Below are 27,359 nucleotides of genomic sequence, written 5' to 3' on the forward strand. Positions count from 1 at the left end.
ATTGTTGTTTTATGTAAGTATGTATTAACAAATAATTATTTCCTGCAATAGTCATTTATTGACTTCATTGCGTGGGTGTCCCTGTTTGAGAATAAGCGCGGTAAAAGTTGTTTTGTTTTGTTTTTCTTTTATACAGTCTATAGTTTTTGTTTACTTTTAGGGTGGTTATTCTGGTCTTACGGAAAGCAAATTATAGCAGTAGAAAAGTCATAAGAGGACACACGGTCTAAGTGGATTTCAAGTCATCCCGCTTGAGTGGCTAAGGATAAGCATTTTATAAAAAGAAATGAATGAAGAGGGGGCCGCTGGGAAGTGTAGTTGTTACACCAGCTAGCGGATATGACATCTGTGTTGTGTCGCTGGTAGGTGGGTGTAGTCTGCTGTCTGCTTTGCCGTAGTTGGATGAATCAGTCGACGTTGACAGTCCTTGGGATATGACTGTGCTTTTGTAGTAGGGAGCTAACTTTAGCTAGACCATTAGCCAGTTGTCAGATGTTTTTGGGATTACATCAACCGAAAGAGAGATACTCGAGTACTAACGCGCGCGCTACGGACAAATTCACATTTAGCCTTAATAGTTTTAAAATATGATATCGACGATGTTAACATTTGCCGGTAAATGAAGCTAACTTAACTTGAGCTAAATGGCTAGCTAGCGTGTCGTCAACTTGTGAATCTCATAACTTGAGTCGCTGTGTGGGCCACGGTAATAAACCGGAGACTTTAGCTAGCCGGGAAATTGCTACCCGTTATATTAGCCTGATATAGCATAAAGGACGAAGCATAAAACAGAGAAAAGTTTGCTAGCGTAGTGAAAGCTAGCCAGCTTGGTGTCTGTAATATGAAAAAGGCACAGTCTGACACATTGGGATTTGTTCCTCAAAAAGACATCGTATACAACAAACTTCTGCCGTACGCTGACAGGCTAGATGAAGAATCCAATGATATTCTGGGTAAAATCAAAGGAAACCTGGGCCGAGCTGTCCAGCTCAGAGAGATATGGCCCGGTGTGCTGTTTTGGACGAGGAAACTTTCTACGTAAGTACCATACCAATGATCTTAGCTATCCTCTGTTACAGGAGCAGTTGCTCATTTCATAGCGCAGTTGCCTAACAACACCGCCTTAAATGTAAATGTTAAGTCTGTGTACACGTTGTGTTTGGCTGATATACTGTTAAAGTAAATAAAGTTACAATAACAATTGTTGTTGATGGCTGGCTCATACACTCTCTAGCATTGCTTTATAATCCGACATGGTTTTAGGGGGTTATTAAGTGTTAAGTTAGATTGTTACCTAGAAAGCTGCAAGCTGCCCAGTGTATGTGATTAGGACCGGTGGTGATCAGAGTGCCAAATAAACAGTCTGGCCCAGGCAGGACAGCACAGGAGCCAGGGCACAAAATTAGCACCAGCCGACAGCCAAATGCTGTTAAAATATGCAAGTGCCTGATAGATTTGCTTCTCTCACCAGAAAACAATGGTAATCTATTGAGTGGCTGGTAAAATTTGAATAATCACTAGTCATTTGACTGGTGGGACAAAATTTTGCATCCTGTAGGTCATTGTCATTATTGCTTTTTTGTCTTTTGATATTTTGTTTTGAAAGTAGAGAATATAGTAAACATTAAATACGAAATCTAAATGTTATGATAGAGTTTACCGCCCTCACTAAAAGGGAATCCTTTTTAAAGGTAATCCTTTAAACTCCCATCTAGTTTCTGTCACAGCTTCGTATTTTGCCCACTTGTGCATTTATTTTACATCTATTTAGTAAGGAGCCACACTGCATCAGCACCAGTATTGTCAGTATAACAGTGGATTACTTGGAGTGCTGTTTCATGTTGTTGCACTTGGTTGCTGGGCTGTTTAATCTGTTTCAGTCCCCATGCTCATACATTGCTCTGTTGAAGAATGACTCACTGCCGGCTCAGAGATGGAAAGTTTACTGTAGGGTTGACCCAGATTCTGTTCATTGGTATTTCGGCCTATTAACAGTGACACAAACATTTTATAACTGTCAATTTCAAAGGTCCCACACATACTCAACTGTGTCCTGACTCTTTCAAAGTTTGGATGTCTGAACTGGTTGTAATGTTCCTATTTATGCATGAGAGAACATGTGTTGTTCATGCTGCTCACAGGGGCTCTGACCACTTAATATGGATGTTAAAATTGGAGCAATTATTCCTAAATCTCTTCCTCTCTTATAGGTACATGCGCTTGTATGGACGGAAGTTCAGCAAAGAAGACCATGTCCTGTTCATCAAGCTGCTCTATGAGCTAGTGACGATCCCTAAACTGGAGATCAGCATGATGCAGGGCCTCGCTCGGCTTCTTATCAACCTCCTCAAGTAAGAATGGGCCCCATTTGTCTTACACAACAGATGTGTACACATGTCAAGTGCATTAGTTAAGATAGATGGTTAAAGATCTGATGCAAAGTGAACATTGATAATATATTATGCCTTACTGTTGAGCCACATGTTGTGCCGTATTATGTCATATTTTTCATAGGTTAAGACCAATGATGTGTTAGGATCTGTGTGCTTATTCTTGCCTTTCTTTGTGTCTTGTTTCATCTAAAAGGAAAAGGGAACTACTGTCACGGGAGGACCTAGAGTTGCCGTGGAGACCACTGTATGAGCTGCATGACAGGATTCTTTTCTCCAAGACAGAACATCTGGGCCTTAACTGGTTTCCCAAGTACGCCTCTTTTTTACTGTCGCTTTTAATATTGCAGTTACTGAAAAAATGCACTACTTATTTCTATTTCCTTTTGACTTTCTTTTCATTTCTTATATGTTGATGATGGTAAAACAAAGTGCAGAAAGATGCAGTAGAAAACACAATATTATGGCATGTTTTGTACTTTCCCACATGGAAGACAGAACTTATGTTGATATGATTACAACCGAAATCACTGGGAACTGATTGTTATAGCAGGATAAACACATTTTTAATCTTTCCATTGAGCATAAACAAGGGCCTTGTTTGTCTTACAATGTCCGAAACCTTGCTGACATTTCCTTTTTGTCCTGATTGCCTTTTAGATTAGCTCACAAAATCGCATTAATTTGCAACTTTTCGAATGTGTAGTTCACAACTAATGACGTGTAGCCTGTCATTGAAACCTGCTGTTATATTATAAAAGCTTAATCAATGGTACATACAAGGTTAGACATTGTTCTCTTCTCTTTGTCAGTTTGGTGATTTGCAACCAGTGAAACCAGTGTTACTGAAATTGTTAGCAAGTGATCTTTTATTGAAACAGAATATTTTAGACATTGTAGATATCTTTACTTTTATATATCAATGAAAGTAGTTTCACAGGTCCGCTTAGATTACAAGGTTTTAGTTTCTATAACTTGAAAAAATCGTGTACTTACTTTACTCATATTTGGACTAGCTGGAGGACAAGTGGAAAATTCCTGAAGCCACATTCCTTTTTACAACAAACCATGTTCATTACAACCTGTGCAGCTTTGTCTGTCTGCTCTACGCTACACTCTATGAAGTTCTTACAGCAAGCAGTGCGAGGTGCTCTTTTATGGTGCTATGGGAACATTGTATGTTAATCACATAATCGCCTTGATAGCACATCTCTTTTGCGATACAGCCAATGAAATCAAGCTGCTTTGGCTGATTGCCAGCTCACCTCTGTCAAAAACGACACAGATGCACACAAAACATGATTCTCTGATTACATAATAAATTGTATAAAGTGATGCATAGTATGTAAATATTTTTGAGTGAGTGGCACTTTGTCGTGTGCTGAATGTGATTTTTATGCCTTTGTCTCCTTTCACATTCAGTTCTCCACGGCCTCGTTCATCCTCTAAACACATAATGCTAAAATTGGTTCAGAGGTGGTAAGGACAATACTTCTCTTTGTGTTTTTACTTTGAATTCATCCTTTGAGGCACTCACTTGTTTTATTTTGTTGTTTTTAAAAAAAAATATATACATTGCATGTGAAAAGAAGAGCTGGACACCCTGTATGCAGCTTGTGACAGAAGATAAATGAAGGCTTTATCAATGTTAACATTTCACTCATATTGGAGACTGTCGCACTGCAGCTAACAGATTTTTTACTCTCCTCCTATCCCTATCATCCTATGACAGAGTGATAGTAGACATATTTTTACTGGGATCTCTTCTAATCTGCCGTGCGGATTCTGTGGCAGCAATATAGTAACAAAATGATGATGACTATAATAGGAACTAATACAGACTTATTATAATGTATTGTGTATTACTAAAGGAGCTTACAGCATTAGTGTTTACATGATCAACTTCTTAACAGTTCTCTGTATTCTGGCCCAAGTTTAGAGTTTTTTAAGTTTTTTAAAATTCCTAGTTAGCTTGCGTTAAAGTTAGTCACTCCAACACTTATGCACAATATTTTCACAAGTCATGGTGGAGCTGATGCTCCTGTCACGTTTCGTCCCCTCCTAGAATGTGTTGGGGAGAACGTGAGGGTTCACTCCAACTCAGACACAAAGGTCATAGTTAGTGTGGGGGGTTCCCCTTCCCTAAGTGTCCGAGCACTTTGTAATGGTACACTCTGTTTGACTGGTTGTTGTTTGATTTGCAGTGCATGAGTTTGATCCCGGTCTGTGGCCTGTGTGTTGTGGCCTTACAATGTTCAACATTGCGAAGTACCCGTGCATTCAGATACTGTAGCTGCAGTTTGGCTTGCAGAGTGTGGCTCATAACTCAGAGCATTAAATGTGTAGTAAGGCAGCTATAAACAGACTTGAAAGGTGTATACATAGGTAACTGGTAGCTGAGTGGGATTGGCAGGGCTTTTCCAACAAGGCATGGCTTGAGCTTGCATGTGAGCAGAGGTGGGATTGTGGGTGGGGAGCTCAAAAGCCATGGTTATATTGGTCCACAGCTTTTAACACTTATGTGACCGGAGCCCTGAGATTGCAGTCTATATGTGAAGATAGTCATGTCAGGAGCTTGTAAGGTGAAAGATGTTTTATTAATAGTTATAAATACAAAACCACCTCTAATAAACTGTTACAGCAGTGATGGAATTTAAGCTGACATGCTCTGAATAAACAGGAAGGGAACTGTTTATTTATTTTATTTATAGGGAACACATATAGGTCATCCAGGAAGGTTAGCCACTTTTGACATAAATGACTGTTTTCAATGTAGTGATTGTAGTCTGTTGATGCCATTTTATTAAAATCTCGTTCCTTTTCACTGGCCCTTAAAGTTATCTATTTCACTGTACACCAGCCAGGTGTGTAAAGAAATTTCTGTGTGCATGCAGTCAAATTCAAATTGCATTTGTGTGAAGATTGTTTACTTGTTTACTCTAACATTAGCGTTTCAGCGCCTGTTCGGATACATTTGTGACATTTTTTCCCCTTTTCTTTTTTTCCAGCTCTGTGGAAAATGTGTTGAAAACACTTGTGAAAAGCTGCAGACCGTAAGTACACCTTAACATGATTGATCTGTCTGTGTGCCCTACAAAGGCAATCCACTGTAAATGTGCGAATAATGAAACTGAGAATAATGTCTTCCACATTTTTTATGACTGTTCAGCCAAAATGTGTCAAATGTAGAAGAGTGTTAATGTGCTTATTAAATTTGTACTCTTTAAGTCATTTTCATGGCTGTAACCCATGACCAGGTATTTGACCTATGACCTCAATAATGCAAATACTACGCTCTGCCTTTGAATTACCTTAAACAAATATGTAGATGGTGTAAGGGCTAAGTGCCATAACTACAGTCTTAGTGTCTTCTTCCTGAGATCTTTATTAAATTGATTTATTGTATATTTGAAAAGTTGAAGTAAATGAGTAATTAAGAAAAAATCACACAAACCTCAAGTATTGTTTTGTGAGGTTTAACCTATTTTAATTGTAAAATATATGTAAACTTATTTTTAGAGTTAGATATGCCCTCTTATAGAGTATAATCAAGTTCTTATCTTAATAGAAATAAATGACATCAATCAAATCTAGGTTGATAAACTTTATAATTGGTGCAAGGTATGCTGTATAGATAACAAGCTGAAGTTATATATTATGACTTTGTTACACAGTGGGCAATATAACACCTGATTGTGGTTGTATCTGCTTCCTGTAACGTCTGAAATAAACAGGATGCTGTTAGCTGTTCAGCGCTATCACATTGATAACTATTACTACACACTACAATCAGGTTAGCTGATAATACATAGATGAAGTAAGTAAGAGTTCCCAGTTAATTCTTTTGTACAGATTGTCCTGAAATTGGCTCAAATACAACAACTTATGATGAGATAAAGTTTCATCCATGAACAAAATTATAGTTACTGTGGTTTGGTTTTCTAGTGAGGGTCCCATCTTTTTAAAATGTGAGCTCCCTCCATCTGAATGTTGTGGATACTGCAGTTGCTGTTGTGGGTCAAGATGAAACGTGTTTTCCTTCAACTTCCCCAAAGCTGTCACCAGCTGGTCCCTGAATGTGTTAACTTTAGTTGTACACACGCAGTCAGTTTGAACTTACGTAGATAATCCTATTATCTCGTCTAATTCTGTCTTGTGTGAGAGTTTCCTCCTACTGTGAGAAAGGAGAGTGATTTGTGGTCAGCTTGAGACACTATGGATCAGCAGGATGCCAGATGAAGTAACCTCGGTTTGAAGCCACAGTTTTTTGAAGGCCTCCGCTGGCTGTAGTATCCCCCAGGAGGCTAGGTGACCTAAAATAACCTGCTGGGTTTATACAAGCACGTAATGACCCATGAAAATCCTCCTGTTGGACTATGAGCCCAGTGGAACCACAAGATTTACTCTCTAACATTGAAGTTAGAGTATCTGCTGGTTCACGTGTTTATCACTCTCCAGTCTGTAATATGAACTTAATACAAACACAAATACAGATGGACCCAAAAATGAGTATTTGATGATTTGCAATTATATGTCATTGCTGGGAATATATAGATAGTTATATTTATAACATGTATATCTTGGGGGTTTTCTCTTCAGAGACTGACAGGGAAGTCTTGATGTCAGTTTCCAGCATCTGATGGTCCCACGTAGTGTGAGGATGTGAACTGTAAGAGACTTAAGAGGCTTGTCCATCTTTGTAGTGCTCTCTAAGCTGCTCTGCTGGTTGAGATGCTTCAAGTGTCCATATATACCCATTCATAAGCTGGTGAATGTTATTAATAACGTTTGTCTCACCACCTTTTTTTTTAACAACAAAAAGACAAGCTAATTGTGATTCCTTCTGCTCATACAGATATTTTTCAGAGTCTGCTACTGAGGAGATGTTGGATGAGTGGAGGCCGCTGTTCTGTCCTTTTGATGTCACCATGCAAAGAGCAATCAGCTACTTTGAACTGTTTCTACCCACGACTCTACCCCCAGAGCTGCACCACAAGGGTTTCAAGTAAGATACTGTAACCAGTGAAATTAGTACACATTCCCATGATTGATTGTTGTTGCTGATTCTCAGTATTTTCCTCCTCTTTTTTTTTACCACATCGTCTGGTTTTCTGTTCTCAAACCATTACACAGTGCTGTAAAGATCTGTGGGGTGATTTCTTGGCAAACATAAGACCCTTTGATAATGTCGGAGCATCCCTTAAATGTCACTGCCTACTTAATGTCTGAACAATGTTGTAGATAGCTAATCAGATGCATCTATTCACAGCGACTCTGTGCAACATTTCAGAAATACGTTTAAGATTAATCCTGAATAAAGATGACAGTACTGACCAAAATCCCATATACCAATATCATTTATTTCACATCCCAGTACTGATATCACAATACGGCACATTTTCTGTAAATTCAGTGAATAGTTTCTGCTCCCCCTCCCATTCATCTTTTGCACAGATTAAATTACTCTTCTTGGCTTTTTACTTGCAACGATTTTATTGCACCTAGAGTAACATAACAAGAGTACTTGTTGCCAACTTGAGTGCTTAACCTGGTTCACTGTTTCTCCTCCTCTGCAATGTGTGTGCAAAACACACATGGAGGGCTCAGCCCCTCCCACAGTTAAACACAGAGAGCAGAGGAAAGAGTAGCGGGACCATAAATTACAGCAAAATGCGCTAGAGCCTCTGAGCTGAAATGAAAAGAGTGCACATAAATAAGTAGAATAATCATTTATTAATGTAATCTGCACAAAAGACAGACAGACTCCAAATGATCAAATGTATTTGTGTGAAGAGATTGATTTGCAACACAACGAAATGAAGGTTGAACATAATGATAATAACAATATTAATAGTAATGATAATAATATTAATAACAACTGATGTTTTTCTATCATCACTCGATATGTATTATCATTTCACACAGTGGGAAGTCCAGATATGTTGGCCTTTGCCGCATTGTTTTTGACCCTTTTTTAATCTGTGTCTTGAATCCCTACAACTTCGGAGATGGAAAAGGTTCCCTTTTATGCCTGCCTATCCCAATCTTTCCCTACCCCCAAACCTACTTTCATTTCATGACATTTCCTGTAATGCTTTACTGTTAAATGTCATATGAACTTAGCAGTGTTGTCTTTTCCTCATGTAACCATATGGTTGTCTGACAGGTTGTGGTTCGATGAATTGATCAACTTGTGGGTATCTGTGCAGAATCTTCCAAGCTGGGAAGTGGTGAGTAGATGAATTAGTTAAAAAGAGAGTATACAGTTAACAGAGCAATATGTCCATGTTCCTTGTGTAACACACTGTCCTACATCTTTTAAGCACCTGGTCAACCTCTTCGCTCGCTTGGCCAATGACAACATCGGCTACATTGACTGGGACCCTCATATACCGAAGGTTTGTTGCCCTCTTTTTCTGAATGACCTCTTTCCAGCACCCATTACACAAGTTTGTACTTGTTTGTTTTGAAGTTTGTTGCACATGCTTTCATGTGTGGCCTGACCTTTTGAGATTTTGGCGCATGGTGTGTATTTCATGGACATGGTGTTTGTCAGAGAAACAAACTATCAAGTTTCCTTGTTGATCTTGCTCTCAGTCACAGATAAGAACTGCAATGCATCGTGTTTGTGTTTCAGTTGAGTGCCTGTTTTGATCCATGCCTTGTGACAACACCACATATTACAGATAAACATAAACATACTGTTCTCACCTGTTAAACCCAATTAAAGGTCATGTGGCCATTATATGAACAAATAACTCCACATCAAAGCATGTTATCAGATAAATAATATTAGGCTGTAATTTTTTTTTTTCTTTTTCTTCACATTTCAGATTTTCACAAGAATTTTGAGAAGTTTAAACCTCCCGGTGGGGACCAGTCCGATGATGGTACCACGATATGTCACCAATGCCTATGACATCAGCCATGTGGTGCTTTGGGTCTCATCACTTCTGGTTAGTTCATCATTCATAATAATAACAATGATTAAAATTACATTCAGTGCAGAAAATGTTGTCTTAGTGACTTTTGCTCTTTCAATTTCAGGGAGGACCCAGCAAGCAAGCTCAAGCACAGCTCAGTGGTCTTTTCAACAGTATTACATCATTCTTCCACCCATCCAACCATGGTCGCTGGCTGGTGAGTCACTTTTTAACAGTTAAATATATGCCACACTGAGGGTGTGATTAGTGTGAAAAGAGAATAATCATAAACATCGAAAATATACAGAAAACATGAGTCATGCTGTTTAAACTGTTCCAGTGGGAACACATCACTCGTCCAGCTTGTTCCAACTTTAATTCCAGCATCGTGTTAACACAGTTCACGGCAGCAACAGTGTCAAGAGACGCGTCATTCGTCATCATTTTTCTAGGAAGCTTCCTGAATCCTCTCGGTTGCCTTGGTTTACATTAGTGTCTAGGTCAGAAATAACGAGGGGACATTTGAGTGAGATGCCTGCAATGCTATTAAAGGTCACTGGGAGCAGGCCCACATGCCTTTCTGTTTTGAGGAACCCCCTCTACTAGATTTGAAGGGCCACAGGCGGTGATGTGTCCTCATGCACAAACCTTTATTTTTGGCAAGGGGATGAGTTTGTGTGTATTTTAGGCTGTTGCTTGGAGACCCACGTGAGATGTTCATCCACTTAGCTGTAGTTTTTATTACCTATAAACAATGTTTTGCATTAGTGAGTGTAAAAATAGTGCTGCAGTCATGTCATGATACATCATCATGGGTAACTGGAACAGGAAAGTGGAAATAATGAATTTCATGTTCGTGTGTAACCAAACGAGTCTGCATCCACTGATGACACCCGGCTGATATTTTGATCCCATGATTTGCTCCTACATACAAAACAAGGCTGTGTTCACAATGTATTGGTCTGTGTTTGTACGTCTGTTCTCCGTGTCTCCAGATGCTCCAAAAATCAGCCTCTACACCCTCCATCTGTCCTGACTACATGGAGGCACACTGTCCACTTGTGCGTCACCCCTTTGTCATGTAGCTGTCTTTTTCTGTCTCTCTGTTCTCATGTCCAGATGAAACTCATGAAGCTGCTCCAACGTCTCCCGGCCAGCGTGGTTCGGCGGCTGCACCGAGAGCGCTACAGAAAGCCCACATGGCTAACACCAATACCAGACAGTCACAAGCTCACAGAGGATGATATCACAGACTTTGTAGAGAGCATGATGCAGCCGGTTCTGCTGGCAATGTTCAGCAAAACTGGTAGTCTTGATGCTGCTCAGGCCCTGCAAAACCTAGCTCTAATGAGGCCCGAATTGGTCATTCCCCCTGTTCTTGAGAAGTAAGTTTGCACTAAACTAGAGAATTTCAATGATGGATTTTTCTTTGACCCAACTTCTGCTTCTTAAGAATCTGGCACACTGTTGCTAGTTTTCCATCTTAGATAAGAGACAAGGCCACACTTTGAAATAAACAAAGGACTAATTGTTTTCTGTTTAAACCATAGAACATACCCTGCTCTGGAGACTCTCACAGAGCCCCACCAGCTGACAGCCACTCTGAGCTGCATGATTGGTGTGGCTCGGAGCCTAGTGTCAGGTGGGCAGCGCTTTCCCGAGGGCCCCACTCACATGCTTCCCCTGCTCATGAGGGCCCTGCCAGGCGTCGATCCGAATGACTTCAGCAAGTGCATGGTGGGCACTTCCACAGCATTTTTGGTGCTTTTGTTGTTGTTGTTGTTAAACGTCTTTAACACCTAATATAATTTATTACTCCTCTCCCCACAGATCACATTCCAGTTTATTGCTACATTTGTGACTCTTGTGCCTTTGGTGGACTGTTCGCCTGCCCTTCATGAAAAAACTGACTTGACTGAGGTGAATCACTGTACTTTTTTTCCATCTTATTTTTCACAAGGTGCTAAATGATGCTCGTGGGATAGCAACTTCATATTTGTTTTGTACAAATTTTTAGGTTGAGAGAGAGATGTGCTCAGCTTCAGCCGAGTTTGAAGACTTTGTGCTTCAGTTCATGGACAGGTATGTGGAAGAGTTTTGATAAATAACATGTCAGTAATGGCTAAATCAAGCTTTGTATTATATTCAACATCATCCAGGTTTATATCGAAGCTCTATGTTCACATACTATTATTTTTATGTATTTGGCATCAGTCACTGTGAGTAAACATGAAAAACAACCTCAATATTTTGTCGTCTCGTTAATGAATACTTAAATGCAGCAACACTCATCTATTTAACTTGTTACTCAAGAAATCCAAACACTTGTCCACAGATGCTTTGCCCTGATAGACAGCAGCACTCTGGAACAAACTCGTGAAGAAACCGAAACGGAGAAAATGACTCATCTGGAGAGTCTGGTAGAGCTCGGCCTGTCTTCCACCTTCAGCACCATCCTCACACAGTGCTCGTTGGACATCTTCAAGGTCAACACTCAGTCTTTTTACACTTCTCTCATTCCACAATTCCCATTATTTCAAGTGAATATATGGACACATTTGTTACATTGGTTAAACAGGTGGCTTTGGAAAAGGTGTTCAACTTTGCAACCACAAACATCTTTGAGACACGTGTAGCGGGGAGAATGGTGGCTGACATGTGCAGAGCTGCTTCCAAGGTGAGTCTTGTGCACCCGTAAACCGTCAATGTAGGTCCAAAGTATTAACATCTTGAAGCTTACTTTTTACTATCCTTATCCCTACTGTGCTTCTATTTTCAGTGTCACCCTGAAGAGTCACTCAAGCTGTTTTTGCCACACTGTTGCAATCAAATAAATCAAATTGCTGTCAGTAAGTACCCAGCAAACAGGAATAATAGTTTCTATAAGCTGTGGTTTTCAAATCCATGGATTCTTTTTTTCTCTTCACTTGCCTGACCAAATTCTTTTTTTTTAAAAACAGATGAGGAAGTGTTGAATGAGGAGGAGCTTGACAAGGAGTTGATGTGGAATCTCCAGCTACTATCTGAGGTGACTTGGCACACTTATGATTAACTGACGTCACCCCCCAACCTCCCATATATACAGACAGCTCCTAATTTATAATTCCACATATCATCATATTTCTTTCTTCTTGCCATATGTGCCACAGGTGACCCGAGTGGACGGTGACAAGATCCTGCGCTATCGCTCTGACCTGGTTCAGATTTTGCAGTTGACACTTCGCCTCAAGTCGAAACAGGGCTACACTCTAGCTTGCAACCTGCTGCACCACATGCTTCGATCCTCGGTCCTCATCTACCCCACAGAGTACTGCAGTGTGCCAGGAGGCTTCCACCATCAGACCAGTGACTACATACCCATTAAGGTAAAAATACTGATTGAATTAAAATCTCAACAACAAATTAATAATCAAATTTCTCCCACTCATTAAGCACTTTCTCTCAGGTGCATATGCACTCACAAAGTTTCCCCTTTAAGATTACAACTCAGTGAGAAACAGTGTTTTAGAGACATAGACTTGCAAAAACAGACATTTGTCCTTCAACCTGATAATTCAGGCAACCTTCTGTTTCATTTCGTGTGACCTGCTTTGATTACTTGTCTGATCCTCTCTTTAGATAGTTTTTCAGTAAAGGCAGTCTGTACTTTGATCCCTTTAAGTCTCTTCCTTAGTCCATGCAATGTATAGTAGATTACCTGGCAGGGGATCTGAAATGACTTCCTTGCTGTTATCACTGTTGCCAGGAGTAGTGCATACCTGGATTAATGTGTTACAGCTTGAATAATCTTTAATTAAATCCATCTATTGATATATTGATTTCTTTTTAAAAAAGATTTTTTAACAATAACACTGAGGTACAAGACCTTACTTTATTATTATTATTATTATTTTTTTTAATCCTTTCATGCAAGGGTTATAAAGTGAGGAAACATGACCAGAAAGTAACAAAACAAGAATAATAATAATAATATTACAGAAATTAACAAATATTCAAATCATATGTTGATTTCCCTTTTAATGCAGTTGCATGACATGTTCAGCCATGTAAGAACTAATAATTAAATAAACAAAACATTGTTAATAGTTCAGACACTCGTAGTATGTCCACCCCTCCAAGTGCTGGGAATATCTGTAATGTCTCCTCTATGATGAAGGAGGAAACATGCGCTGGCTCTCAAATTTGCAAGCTGTGGTAACTAAGATTCTCATCTTTGTTTAGATTAGTTTCATTGTCAGATGTGATATGAAATCTCAAATTCCATATCTATTTTCCCTGTTTACACATTGATAGTGAATATACAAGCTGTGCCCTTAAAAAACAAATTGGTTCGGTTTTATCAGTTGGTGCAAATTCTGCTTGACTCTCAGGCATTTTTAATAAACTAATGTACAATATGTTTAATATGTTGTGCTTGATGTTGTTCCATGCAGGACTGGGGTCGGCCTGGGGACCTCTGGAACTTGGATATCCGGTGGCACGTTCCTAGCGTGGAAGAGACCTCCTTTGCTTTTTATTTACTGGACCTGATTCTCCAGCCTGAACTTCAGCGCCTTCAGAGATTTGCTCAGGGAGAACAGGACATGAATAGGTAAGGAAGAAGAATTCAGTTTGTCTCTGTAATGCATTTTCATATTTTTTTTCATTTCATATATGTTGGTTTTGTGTTTTTCAGAGATGATGTCCTGCAGAGCCTGACCATCATCCAGCACTGCCTCCTAGGAGCTGGAGCTCTGATGCCTCCACTGAAAGGAGAGCCCATCCCTAATCTGTGAGTAGTTGTATTTACATTCTTATCTCTTTCCTGAACATGAAAACCAGAAAAGGACACGATTGATTAACAAATAATAGTCAGCCCCTTTTAGGAAAATGGTTGGAGTTTCATTGGAGGAGAGCCTATTCAGTACTGAATTATAATACTCTTTTATAATATTTAGTATTATAAAATACTCATTGAGGTATTTAGTACAGGACAGGTGATTTGAGGAGCATTTTTATTTCATTTCATCATCAAGTGTCAAGTTTACACACTCTATTTCCAATTCTAAGTAATGAATGTTGACTTTGAACCTGCTTTTTTAACAGGGTTCAGAGTATGGTGAATCTTGATGAGACCACCCTCTACACAGGAATGACCTATGGTACATACATCACTTCAGTTTAAGACCCGTTGGATGGTGAAAGTTTTGCTCACAGTGTTGTTGGCTTTGTTGGAGTATAATCTTCTCTACTCTTTTCATCTGCAGATGAGTCCAGAGAGAACTACAGAGATGCTATCTGTAGTGTGATGAGACAGCTGCTGCGTAAGTGTTCACTCAGTTAACATCTCTCTTTATTCTACAGCCAATTTCTGGTCACATTCAGCTTAGTTAACAAGCCAACTGTGTTAATTATACCTCTTTTTTTCTTTTTAGATTACATTCTGGAGCACTCTGAGGACGACACCAAATCTCTTTTTTCCATCATCAAGGTAGGTAAATAGTAACATAACAGACTGTATACTTGTAAGTCTTAACGCTAGTTTGTTCTTGTTGATCAATATACCAGTATCAGGATTTAGAGCTCCACTACTTTATGTCATGTCTGCAGAACTACTTTATACCACTGAATTGCAAACTCTTTAAACAAAACATACACTTGCATGATTTCTTTTGAAAAGCTACAGTAGAGCACAGAATTTATTTGACTCACATTTTCATCTTGAATAACTTTAACAAGTCTCTACACAGCTGCTGTATTGATCCTATCATTAAACATTAATCAATATTTTTGTCTGCGGTATCTTTCAGATTATCAGCGACCTGTTGCACTTCAAAGGTTCTCACAAACATGAGTTTGACTCCCGTTGGAAGAGCTTCAACCTTGTGAAGAAATCGATGGAAAACAGGGTGAGAAATCTGATGTTTTATTGTACTTCAAAATATAAGAGTAATGCACCTTCCCTCAAAACACTTTCACACCCTCATCACTTTAAGTTACGTCTTGTGTTTTGAATGACTAACATTTCAAAGTGTATAATGCCTTGTCATTGTGTTCACAGCTTCATGGCAGAAAACAGCACATCAGAGCTCTGCTAATAGACAGAGTCATGCTCCAGCACGAGGTAAGGCGTTAACAGAGAAGTTAATTTTGCAGTTGTCATTGTATTGTACCATTTCTTACTTTGAAACTTTATTTATCAGCTCCGCAAGCTGACAGTGGAAGGGTGTCAGTACAGGAGCATCCACCAGGAGCTGATGAGAGATCTGCTGCGGCTCTCCACAAGCACCTACAGCCAAGTGAGTTTCACAGCAATCCATCACCTGCATGTTAGCAAAGCACTGTCAGTGTGTTATTCAACTTACTTTTCTTTCTTTTTTCTATTATATGATCACAGATTACCCATTACACATACAAAAATCAGTAGGAGTAACATTTTTTTCTTGAGCTTGTAACACACATGAAATCAATAATACCTTAACTGAGGCTTTTTCATTAACTTTCAGGTACGCAGCAGAGCTCAAAATGTGCTGTTCACTGCACTGGGAACCTACAATTTCTGCTGCAGAGATCTGATTCCCCATGTCCTGAAGTTTCTTAACCCAGACAACAGCAGTGTCACACAGCAGCAGTTCAAAGTATGAGTCCTTTTTGACACATTTGTGCTTTACACCATGGAAACTCTCAAACTAAACTTGTTATAAAGTTGTCATATTTAGGAAGTTAAATTTATAAATTTCCCATTTGCTATCTTTGCTTCTTTAGGGTGCCTTGTACTGTCTTCTGGGTAATCACAGCGGAGTGTGCCTGGCCAATTTGCACGACTGGGAGTGCATTGCTCTGACATGGCCTGCTGTTGTGCGCTCTGGCCTCAGTTCAGCCATGTCCCTGGAGAAGCCCTCCATTGTGCGACTCTTCGATGACCTTGCGGACAAAATCCATCGCCAGTATGAGACCATCGGCATCGACTTCTCTGTAAGAATAACACCCCTACAAATGGATCGTAGAATCAAAGGCATTGTGCCTAGCTGTAACAGTTCAAGAGCAATAATCAAAATATTTCAAAACTGGATGTTAGCTTTGTATAAATTAAAGATAAGTATTTCTGCTGTTACTTGTTACTTCCAAATTATATATATCTTAAACTTCGTAAACATTAAAAATTGAATTAATGTACTTATCCCTCCTGAAATAATTACTTGATTATTGCTACTTAATCATCAGAATAACACTGGGTCTTTCTCTCTGCTTTTGTAAGCTCTTTTGGGAGCTGATTTGGGAATATTTTTTACAGACCTTGGCTTACACAAACCCCTCAAAGTTGCTCTGATACAGGCAAAGTGGTTTTATAAACGTTTGAATAGAATAGTTTGGAAACATGTTTAGCTTGGTCAGCTTCACCATATAATAATCAGAATGTAGCAATTATTATTGTAATGCATAGACTTGAAAATAAGTGCTCTTAATATGACTCCTTGATCATCATCTTAATGACTCTTGATCATAGATGTAGTAAAAGTTTTAATTTAACACACTTCCTTTTACTCATGTACTCTTATACTGGGGAAAAGGGCGGATTCTATTACTCTCCCTGCTCCCTCTGCTTTAACAACAAAATGCTCTTTCTGAATAAATCTTGTTTCATCTTTCAGCCCATCCTACATGTAATACAATTCATTCAATTCTGCCACTACTTCTATCTTTGCATCCCTGTAGATCCCTGGTGAGTGCTGTGACGTGGCTAAACAACTTATGGTCACTGGCAGTCCCTTTCCAAAAGACCCACCTCCTTCAGAGGAGGAAGCAGCAGAGGGCCTAAAGAGGCAGACTCTCAAGAACTCTGACTCTGTAGAGTAAGTTCACACCAACAACACAAAGGATCATCATCAGCGCACTAAACACCACTGACAGTCACTTGATTACTGCTGGTCTCAGAATGAAACACACAAAAACATATCTCTATACATGTCAAAGGTTTTCCAAAGTATTGACCCACAACCCATCTGTTAATGGAGATGTTTACTCTGCATTCAACCTTAATGTGAGCAAGATGAGGTTTCTTATGAAACAGATGCAACTACTAATCGTGTTCTGTTCTTTTTGTAGGAAATACAAGCAGCTCATTGGTGATCTGCTGGACTACTTGAGCAACAGGAACATGTAGGTTGATTTAATATTTGCTCACAGTTACATGTATTGATTACTATCTCTTACACCCACTTTATTTAACATTTCAGGCCTTGGAAGTTCGAACAGATTGCAATCGGTTTCTTGTCATTGCTGCTGAGAGATGACCACGAACTTCCATCACCGGCTGTTTTGTTCTTTGTCGAAAGCCTCAACCATGACTCCCTCTATGTCCGCAAGGTGGGGCACTCGTGTGTTTCACAATTTATGATGAGACAGAAAGTAGTAGTGCTTTGATTCACAAAAATGGCATTTGAAATGTCTTATTTTCTCCATTAGGTGGCAATATCAGCTGTGGCAGGAATCATGAAACAAATCAAGAGACCACATAAAAAAGTCCCAGTCAGCCCCACTGAGCTATGTAAGCATCGTTAAATTTTGATTTGTGTAGTGCTCTCATATTTATTCTAATTTTAGTTTTCAAAACTAATTTCAAAAATGTTGTCTTGCATCCAAAAAAGGTGGAGTGAAGGAGTTAAGTGCTATTGTAGCTGGCGACCGTCCAGACAACCAGTGGCTCCAGTATAACAGCAGCAACTTACCACGCACGCAGCAGGATTGGGATAGCTGTGTGTTTGTGGAGAAGACTCACTGGGGATACTACTCTTGGCCAAGGTTAATATTTTATAATATAATTACTTTGTTTTCTCTTCTATTTTTCCATATTGTGATTCCATTGCTGACTTTCACTGTCTTGACATATTAAGCTATAGTACCTCCCCATTCTCCTCTTTCACCATATTTTTTATTTATTCATCACTTACTTATTGTTCTCTAGAAAACTGATGATGTACGCTCCACTGGAGGAGCAACCCAAGCAGAACCTGACCAGAGAGGAAATGACAGAGGTTTGTGTACAATAACGAACACACACTCCAGGGAATATTTATTTATGTACGTTTGATTTGTTAAAAGCATCTAATCGTATCAAGTAATGTTACATTTTATTTTCACACCCTTCCTCACAGCGGGAGCAGATCATTTATGACCATTTCTCAGACCCTGTCTTCATCAATCAGTTCATTGAGTATCTCTCTCTTGAAGACCGAAAGGGCAAGGACAAGTTTAGCCCTCGCAGGTTCTGTTTGTTCAAGGTGAGATTCAGAGAGTGCTTTCAAATGTTAGTTAAACAACTACAGTAAAATGAGCAAATAATGAAGCAATGAGCAAATTGTTTCTTTCCTGTTTCAGGGATTGTTCCGCAATTTCGGTGACGTCTTTCTGCCTCTGCTGAAGCCACACATGGAGCGCCTGGTGGCCGAGTCCCATGAGAGTAAGCAGCGGTGCGTTGCGGAGATAATCTCCGGTCTTATCCGAGGCTGCAAGCACTGGAGCTACACGAAGGTACACATTTGAAACTCTCAAGTAGCAAGGTGGCTAGATGTTCCACGTTCTTTTATCATTTCCTGGGCAATTAAGTTTTACAGAAATCGTCATCAATTTACATAGTTTCTGGAGGTGCTTTCATTTGCACCGCCTAATTTTTGAGTGCCCCTCTTAGACCCAACGTCCACTGTGAATTCCCACTCACTGTAGTTGAATTGGTTACTTGTTATACATGTACTAAAATATTTCTCTCTGTGCTGATTAACAGGTGGAGAGCCTTTGGGAGCTGTTGTGCCCACTGCTCCGCACTGCCCTGTCCAACATTACAGTAGAAACGTATGCAGATTGGGGCACCTGCATCGCCACAGCCTGTGTAAGCCTTTATTTTCTTTCCATCCATTATGTCTTTATCCTTCCATTTGTAAAACTTTTGTAAGTTACCCTTTTGTTCTCATGGATCTGTTTCTGGCTTCTACAGGAGAGCAGAGACCCACGCAAGCTTCACTGGCTGTTTGAGATGCTAATGGAGTCTCCAGTCAACGGAGAGGGGGGCTCCTTTGTCGATGCCTGGTAAGTAAGAAGCTTTGCCACCTTGCACAGATTTTGATGCAACTAACAAACTCTGATGATTGTGCTTCTCTGTTTTTTTCTTTCCAGTCGTCTCTATGTGCTGCAAGGAGGCCTAGCCCAGCAGGAGTGGCGTGTGCCAGAGCTCCTCCACAGGTTGTTGCAATACCTGGAGCCCAAACTCACGCAGGTCTACAAGAATGTTAGGGAGCGAATTGGCAGGTGAGCTGCTCTTTACACTTTATTGTGACTCATTGAGAACCGTATTCTTTCTGTCTCACCACATCCTCCAATTTCATGTCCTTTCAGCGTGCTCACCTACATCTTCATGATAGATGTCAACTTGCCATACACGCAGCGAACCACCTCCCCACGCATCTCAGACTTCACAGAGCGAATTCTGTTGCAACTGAAGCCCCTAACTGAGGGTGACGAGGAGATCCAGAACCACGTGATTGAGGAGAATGAGGATGGAGAGCAGGATGAGAGAACGCAAGCAATCAAACTGCTCAAAACAGGTGGGTTAGCACTCCATTTCCTGTTTCTAACACTGGCTCTTGTCTGTTTATTTTTGTCTAACAATGCATAATTAAAGCTCTCTTTTAACAAACACATTCCTGTCTTCAAATGTGTGCAGTGCTGAAGTGGCTGATTGCAAGTGCTGGCCGCTCTTTCTCCACTCCTGTCCCAGAACAGCTACGGTTACTTCCCCTGCTGTTCAAGGTGAAACATTGTCCCTTGTCAGATTAATTTAGCGCAGACCCCCTAGCGTCTCCACCACGACACTTAAAATTACTTAAAATGAGCCATGCCTAAGTGTTAACCTATCTCTGTCCTCCATTCCAGATTGCCCCAGTTGAGAACGATGACAGTTACGATGAACTGAAGAGGGATGCAAAGACCTGCCTGGCTCTGATGTCTCAGGGGCTGCTCTACTCAGAACAGATCCCTATGGTCCTCAGTGCCCTGCAGAAGGTGCGTCATCCTCTTCTTACCTGCATCACACATGACTGACCCTCACATTTTAAAACATATAAATGAATAAAAGGTTCAAACTGAATTCAAGTTTTGAGTCATCCCTTGACTACCCTTTCTTAATATTACTGTGACAAAATATGTTGTGTCATTATAGTGTCATAGTGAGTGCAGTTCCCTGGAGTATAAATGAAAAAGGTAACTGTGGCATTATTCTGGAAGATTACCTGGGGATTAGGGTACACTTTGTGGTGTGCAACTGGTATCATTTTTAGAACAACTAATGTGAAAACAAAAAGAAAAAAGCAAATATAATATGCAGTGTTGAGAATCATTAATTAGAAACTGAGCAGCTTTAGGCTGTAAATTGGTGAGACACATGCACATCGACAACTTCACAAATTTTGATTCAGCTATTTGATATTGTATACATTTTCCAAAATTAGTGGAATGTCCCAAAAGCAGAAAGTCCATTATAAAAACCCTTAAATGGTGTACTCAACACCAAGGTCTGTTCCTCTTGTGAAACAAATGCTCCATGTCTGTTATTGATGTGGGATGGGTTTGTTGTGTGTTGCAGATTGCCGGCAGCAGCTCCTGGCATGCTCGCTACACGGTGCTGACATACCTCCAGATTATGGTGTTTTACAACCTCTTCACCTTCATGAGTGACCAGAAAGCAGTGAATGATGTCCGGGCACTGGTGATAAAGCTGCTGGAGGATGAGCAGCTGGAGGTAAAAACAAGCATTCATTCACAACTCTTTGTGATCACTGAGAATGTAAAGCCAAAATCTGAACTAGATAATTTTGGCATAAGTCACTAGAAGATGGTTCAGAGATGGACAAACATATGGCAGTCTGATTATATAATAATTGGCAGGCCATTGGCCAACACATGCTTGTTTATGCTAGCAGCCACTCTCACTGTCTTTTGGCTTCACTGTAGTGATTCAGCACTCTGGCTCTCCCACCCTCCCCTCCTCTCCGTTCCTCTCGCTGTTGCTGTGGAAACCACAGGCTGCAGTAATCTGTTGCTATGGAGATAACGTTCAGATTGAAGGAGGATGAGAGGGAGCAGGATGGAGTAGAGACAAAGGAGAAGTGGGGGATGGATGGAAGTAGCCATTTTTGTTTGGCCTCTTAAACTAACCTAAGCCTGGTGTAACGCCTCCGAAGGTCTCGCTATTCTCGCTATATGACACTTTCCTGTCATTTATTCAGATGCACCTTTTTTATTAAAAAACTACACATTTACAGATAATTGACTTAAACTAAGATATATTTCATGTGCAGTCAGACAGTATCCAGTGATCCTCTTTAAGACCTTACCTGTCTGACCTTATTAAACTGCACCAGCCCTCCAGACTCCTTAGGTCAGCTAATCAGGTGGTCTTGGACGTTCCTCGATCCCTCTTAAAAACTAGAGGAGATCTTTGCAGTTGCGGCTCCCACTCTGTGGAACGCATTACCTTTTACTGTGCAGACTGCAAATAGCCTCTCCTCTTTTAAAACACTGCTTAAAACCCACTTGTTCACTTTGGCCTTTGGCGGAGTATAGCCACTGGGTCTTCTGTTATATTTCTCTGTATTATTTTGTTTTTTATTGCTTTTATTGTTTGTTTGTTTTATTGTTTCTTCTTATTTTACTGCAAAGTCATTTGGTAGGCCATTGGCTGTTTTTAAATGTGCTATATAAATAAAGATGACATTGACATTGAGGGACTGCCCTTAGGTTAGGGTCCAAAATTTGTGCCAAAAAGAATTCATTAATTGATGATTTTAGAATGCAGATGAAGATTTACAATACTTACAATATCCGCCCACATATTACCTGAGTACTGTGTAAGTAGTTTGACGTGAGGATTTCTATGGTTATTTCCCTATAAAACAGAGTCACACAAGTCAGCCCTGCCAGGGAAGCAAGGGTAGCGATCTTAATCAAAATCAAATGTTGTTGTATAACAATAGAGGGCAGCTCATTTATCTCTCTCACTGTGTTCACTGACATCTTTCTTTTATTGTATTACAGCACAGGCAGTGTCATGCAAAAGGGGACAAACACTTTTCTTGTTTAGCAGAAAACCTGCTAGTTTTTTGTTTTTTTTAATCCAAAAATAAGTAATTTAATAATGTACTTAAGAGTCAAGCTGTAATCTGTTTGCCTCAGTGGTTTTATATAATCTAAGAAGCCTTTCCTCTGGGTGATGCTGCTCAAAGATCTGCTTAATACCCATTTAAAAGTTAACCTCTCTCACTGAGAACAGAGCCATTAAATAAATGTGCAAAAGGCCATTTTAGCTCACATTTTAGAGCAGCATCCTGCACACACATCCACCCCCAGTCTCCAGCTGGCTGCTATTTCCATCCAGCTGGCCAGTGTACACACCAGTGAAACAACCTATTAGTGACATTGTTTGTGGTATGTCTTATGCAGTTCAGCAATAGGTTGTCAATGAGGAATTTAAGATATGTTTTGAAAAAGACTTTTAAATACTTTATTAAATTTAAATACAAATACAATATAGTAAATCAAAAGAAAACAACCATTAACATAGTCATTTTATTTAGATATGATACAGTACTCATGAGCTCCACATTTTCAGAGCCTCATAGAGCCAAGGAGGAATCCTCAATTGTGAAGTAGACCTCAGCATTGTTTTGTCTCCATGCCGGTGACAGCAGTAGCTGGATATGTCAGGAAAAGCTAGAGGGAACTCCATTACATCTGGCATACACTGGTTAGATTTTGGTGGTCAAAGGTCACTGTCACTGTGACCTCACAAAACACTTTTTTGTTTTGGAGGTCAAACACACTTTTCTGTCCGTTATTCAACACCATAACTCAGGAACAGAAGTGACCATTTTTCACATTTGGTCGGATACTGAATTGGTGACACTAATCACGGGTGCCCACCTTGAAACTGTGATGATTTGACAGACATGGATGTAAACTGCAACTTGACTAGTTGGCAGAGGCACGCAGGGCGTTAGTTCTACTTATACATGTTTATTATTTTGATCAAGAGCCACCTGATTTGCAATTATAGGTATAAAAGGAGAAGAGGTAAAAAAACAAAAACTGTGGAGGAATGATTCACACAAAGGGAGAGTCCAACCTGCTCTTACCTCCCTACTGTCTGACCCTCTTTGGATGACATTGAACAACCTGCCTCTCTTCAGTATAAATCATCCTCAACCCTTATTTGTAGTGTGTTAATAAATTTAATCCTACATTTTGAACTTTTTATAAATGTAAAATACTGCTCGAGTACCCATTTAGCAGACAAAATCCCAAAGGATGTTATGTCAATTACTGGCAGCAAATTTTATCTGTGTGATCAGTTGGACAATTATAATTTGTGTTGTAATTAATATTGTGATATACTGATTCATTACACTTAACTTCCCTTCACCTCTTCTGCGCTTGTTTTGTAGGTAAGAGAAATGGCTGCCACCACACTCAGTGGCTTCCTTCAGTGCAATTTCCTGTCCATGGATGCCCCCATGCAGGCACATTTTGAGGCTCTGTGCAAGACTTGCTTGCCTAAGAAGAGGAAGAGGGACCTCGGATCTATAGTGGACACTATCCCTTCTGCTGGTAAAGGATCATATCTAGACTTAACTTCTGGCAAAAATGCATTCATATCTCCTGTATGCCGTTACCGGATTTTAAGTTGATCCCTCCCGTTGTGTTTTCATAGATCTGGTACGGCGTCATGCTGGTGTTCTTGGGCTGAGTGCTTGTATTCTGTCCAGCCCATACGATGTGCCCACCTGGATGCCCCAGCTGCTGATGGACCTGAGTGCTCACCTCAATGACACCCAACCCATTGAGGTATGTGTAATTATCTGCTGTAGTCTTATATCGTTGCAGTGGTAATGCCTTACAACCTCACTTTTTCCCTCAAGTTGCCTAGCAAACATTCACTGATTTAATAAATGAAAAAATCACCAGAATATGTGTTTGTGGCCTTCCAGATGACTGTGAAGAAAACGTTGTCTAACTTCCGGCGGACTCACCATGACAACTGGCAGCAGCATAAGCAGCAGTTCACAGATGACCAGCTGCTGGTCCTGACTGATCTGCTAGTCTCCCCCTGTTACTATGCCTAAAACCAGGTAAAGCATTTTAACACTCATGCTGTTTGTGAGACATAAATATAACTGAATAAGCACGTAAGCACAGCCAAAAGACATCCAACTGGATTAGTATGCATTAACGAATAACATCTGTGTCTTAGGGGACATATAAAGCTTTTTAAGGGATATTTTATAGGGATAAGTGAGAACTCTTTTAGCCACTTACTTACAGCTTTGTGTTTGTCTTGTATCTCACTTGAATCCTCTTGGGCCATCTCCAAACTGTACAGACACCAGCCTGCATTGGGGAGGAGGCTCCAGTTCTTGACTGAAACACACAGCGTCACCCTGGAAGAAGAGTGGCACACAAAGGAACTGAGTTGTGGCACACTGAAGGATTAAAAAGTTGTGTATTTATGTATTTAGCTCATTTACATTTCTACTATACTTAATATTTAAGGATCAATCATAGCAGGGATGAAAGCCCTGCAGTTTGTAACATTTCTGTACAGACTTTTCTTCTTTTTTGGTTTGTTTGCGTGCATGTGCACAAGTGTTTTTGTGTGTGAGCGCGTGTTAATGGGATGCTTGAAGACATCTGCTGGTGTCCCACACATTTCTCAGGATTATATCCCAAGTATCAACTCTGAGCCAACACGATGTCCCAGTGAAGGACATACTCTTTACTATCTTCCAATAGTGAAGTGTTCGTTACAAGCCACAGAGAATTGACTATTGAACAATGGTCTCTTTAGATTAGACTTTAACCTGCAACACACAATGTTTGTGTGACTGTTTGATCTATATATGATTATATACATCATGTATGCATATATCATGGTATAGCAAATATGCACAAACATATTTATTTATTTATTTTACCTTTTTTGAAGTGCTATGTTTTAATTTTTCGTAGATTTTCTGAAATTTAGTAGATGGCTGAGCTTTTAGCAGCAGAGCCTATTCTCATCCACTCTGGCAGAGAAAGTGAGAGGGCACGCTCCCTGCTGCGGTGCTGTGTGATGCGTTTGGTGTGAGGACCTGGGCACAATTCGATTTCATGCGTCTCAGTGCAAGACAGTAACCAAACTGCCTGTCCATAAATGTGACCTCTTCCCTCTTTTCCTCTGTATTATTGACCTTTTTCTTAAAACCCAGTGAGGTTGAAATTATTTTGGTTTGCATATGTTTCCCTTGATGACTTGAAATCAGTCTAAACATTGAAGCATTTAGTACCTCACTTATGTATAGTGTAGTGCCAAAACTGCAGTGATTTTTTTTTTAGATGTATGTGTGCTTATTGAATGGGATGACAATAAATTGTTTGTTAAAAAAACGTGATCTGTATTGTCTTAGAATACATAAAATACTGCATGCAAACAATTGAGTAACTTCAAATTTTTTATTTTAAAAATGATCCTTTCATACTCTGAAATCAGGAACTTTTGAGGGATGTTTTAAGATGTTTTACAAACTCATGGCTAAGACATAAACTCTGCTTTGAATAATTTGTGTCTGTTTTTTTCCCACAAAAAAGTCAAATCGCACCTGAGCGTTAAACTCAGATTAGAGGAACGCATCTCTTACGAAATAGAGAAATAGCTTTCTTGTACTGGAAGCACATCATTTTGCACAGTGAAGGTCAAATATCCAAGTGAAATATTACGTAAAACACTGAGACCAATATGTTTGTGTTATCTAAACTACACAAAGCATTGTGACTGCCATGCCATGTGTTTTCTTTTTTTAAATCTCTATCTCCACAAATAATTTATTTTAGCACTACCAAGTCAGACCACATATATCACAAACCTGGCAGCCTTTGGCCCTTCGCTCCGTGGCACATGATTACTGTCCCTGCTTTAAATATTAATGCACTCACGGAGAATCATCGCTCTACGTGTATCCTAGCAACCACGTCGTTGAGCCGCTGTTCCCAAGGACGGCGGTGCAAAGCGGGGAAAAAAAGGCTATTGACATTATTTGTAAATGTGTTTTTTATTTGGCGAGTTTGTCGTGCACAGCATCGACTCGTCGTTCTAGAAATGAGTGTGCCAACTACTTTTAATTGAATATGTTCTTGTGGTAAGGGCTGTGTTTAAAATAAAACTTTGAAGTCACCAAATATTGACAGGTGAGGTTTTTCTAGGACCCCATAACTTTACATGTAATATATTACGCATTATTTCCTACTATTACAGTTAACATTTAAAGGAATATGTGGAGGGAAGAGGGGTGGGGGGTAGCGCTTTTACACAATATGGTAAGGGTGCGTTCAAATCTTGTTACTGTGTATAGTAAGGCTATAAAAGCATGATGTTTGCCACTCTCTTATATTATTATAAGCAGGGAGGAGTGAGATGAGTTCTTACTGATGGACTACTTGAATGCAGTGGTTATGCTCATGCCCGTATACGTAGGCAGTGACTTCATACTCATTTTTCAGTGCACGTTCAGTGGACGTCGATCCTGTACAAGAATGGATATATCGCCAAGAAAACGAAGAAGGTATTCTGTATTTCCGTTATATCTACGTTAGATAACATATAAGCATAAAAGGAAATGTATTTCATATCCGTATTTGTCAATGGACCTTTTGGATGAGCTACTGAAAAACGTTTTTCTTTTTTTCTTTCTTTTCTTTGCAAAACCGCGGTGCGTTCACTTACTATCACACTGCTTCAAAAATGAAGATGGGCTGTATGAAATAATGATGATGACCGACGCACGATCGATTAAAGATGGTAGGTTATATTTTCTCGTCGTCCATTTACATGGTCCAAGCCGTATATAATGGCTTGAACACTAGATACAATAGGAAAACTGATGTAGACATTATTCCTTTGGATTTCAGCAGACGTTGTGTGTGTGTGTTTGTGTGTGTGATGGGGGGAGAGGGGGGAGGTATAATTGGTCAAATGCATTGGTGC

The 27,359-nt window shown here is 39.8% G+C and overlaps 1 protein-coding gene across 4 annotated transcripts; it reads left to right on the forward strand.

Moving 5' to 3' along the window:
• Positions 1 to 590: 590 nt before the first annotated feature.
• On the forward strand, positions 591 to 25,931 carry psme4a (proteasome activator subunit 4a). 4 transcript variants are annotated; one of them, XM_053332800.1, is made up of 48 exons: positions 591 to 1,038; positions 2,211 to 2,351; positions 2,587 to 2,703; positions 3,813 to 3,866; positions 5,399 to 5,443; positions 7,246 to 7,395; positions 8,557 to 8,620; positions 8,714 to 8,788; positions 9,224 to 9,346; positions 9,438 to 9,530; positions 10,433 to 10,698; positions 10,864 to 11,050; positions 11,144 to 11,233; positions 11,331 to 11,395; positions 11,649 to 11,799; positions 11,892 to 11,990; positions 12,093 to 12,162; positions 12,274 to 12,341; positions 12,463 to 12,678; positions 13,747 to 13,904; positions 13,989 to 14,084; positions 14,399 to 14,454; positions 14,560 to 14,616; positions 14,728 to 14,783; positions 15,103 to 15,201; positions 15,354 to 15,416; positions 15,496 to 15,591; positions 15,799 to 15,930; positions 16,058 to 16,267; positions 17,009 to 17,145; positions 17,399 to 17,452; positions 17,530 to 17,659; positions 17,759 to 17,840; positions 17,941 to 18,094; positions 18,258 to 18,327; positions 18,448 to 18,573; positions 18,671 to 18,823; positions 19,074 to 19,178; positions 19,284 to 19,375; positions 19,463 to 19,594; positions 19,682 to 19,890; positions 20,010 to 20,095; positions 20,219 to 20,347; positions 20,928 to 21,083; positions 23,785 to 23,947; positions 24,051 to 24,184; positions 24,328 to 24,468; positions 24,720 to 25,931. In XM_053332800.1, the coding sequence occupies exons 1-47, from the start codon at positions 842 to 844 to the stop codon at positions 24,460 to 24,462; spliced, it is 5,541 nt and encodes a 1,846-aa protein (XP_053188775.1). In that variant the 5' UTR covers positions 591 to 841; the 3' UTR covers positions 24,463 to 24,468; positions 24,720 to 25,931. The 4 variants fall into 4 exon arrangements, with proteins under 4 accessions (XP_053188775.1, XP_053188774.1, XP_053188777.1 ...); XM_053332799.1 differs by having other exon boundaries at positions 592 to 1,038; positions 3,813 to 3,869; XM_053332802.1 differs by lacking the exon at positions 3,813 to 3,866 and having other exon boundaries at positions 592 to 1,038.
• Positions 25,932 to 27,359: the final 1,428 nt, after the last annotated feature.

This window comes from Scomber japonicus, chromosome 14 (assembly GCF_027409825.1).
Source record: "Scomber japonicus isolate fScoJap1 chromosome 14, fScoJap1.pri, whole genome shotgun sequence".
Lineage (NCBI taxonomy): Eukaryota > Metazoa > Chordata > Actinopteri > Scombriformes > Scombridae > Scomber > Scomber japonicus.

What these genes read in the sequence shown, in the direction of transcription:
- psme4a (XM_053332799.1), top strand. Translation starts at nt 842, where the DNA reads ATGAAAAAGGCACAGTCTGACACATTGGGATTTGTTCCTCAAAAAGAC. An exon ending in CTCTTTTTTCCATCATCAAG is followed by an intron (nt 14,784 to 15,102) that starts GTAGGTAAATAG and finishes GGTATCTTTCAG; the next exon opens with ATTATCAGCGACCTGTTGCA. An exon ending in CCATCGGCATCGACTTCTCT is followed by an intron (nt 16,268 to 17,008) that starts GTAAGAATAACA and finishes GCATCCCTGTAG; the next exon opens with ATCCCTGGTGAGTGCTGTGA.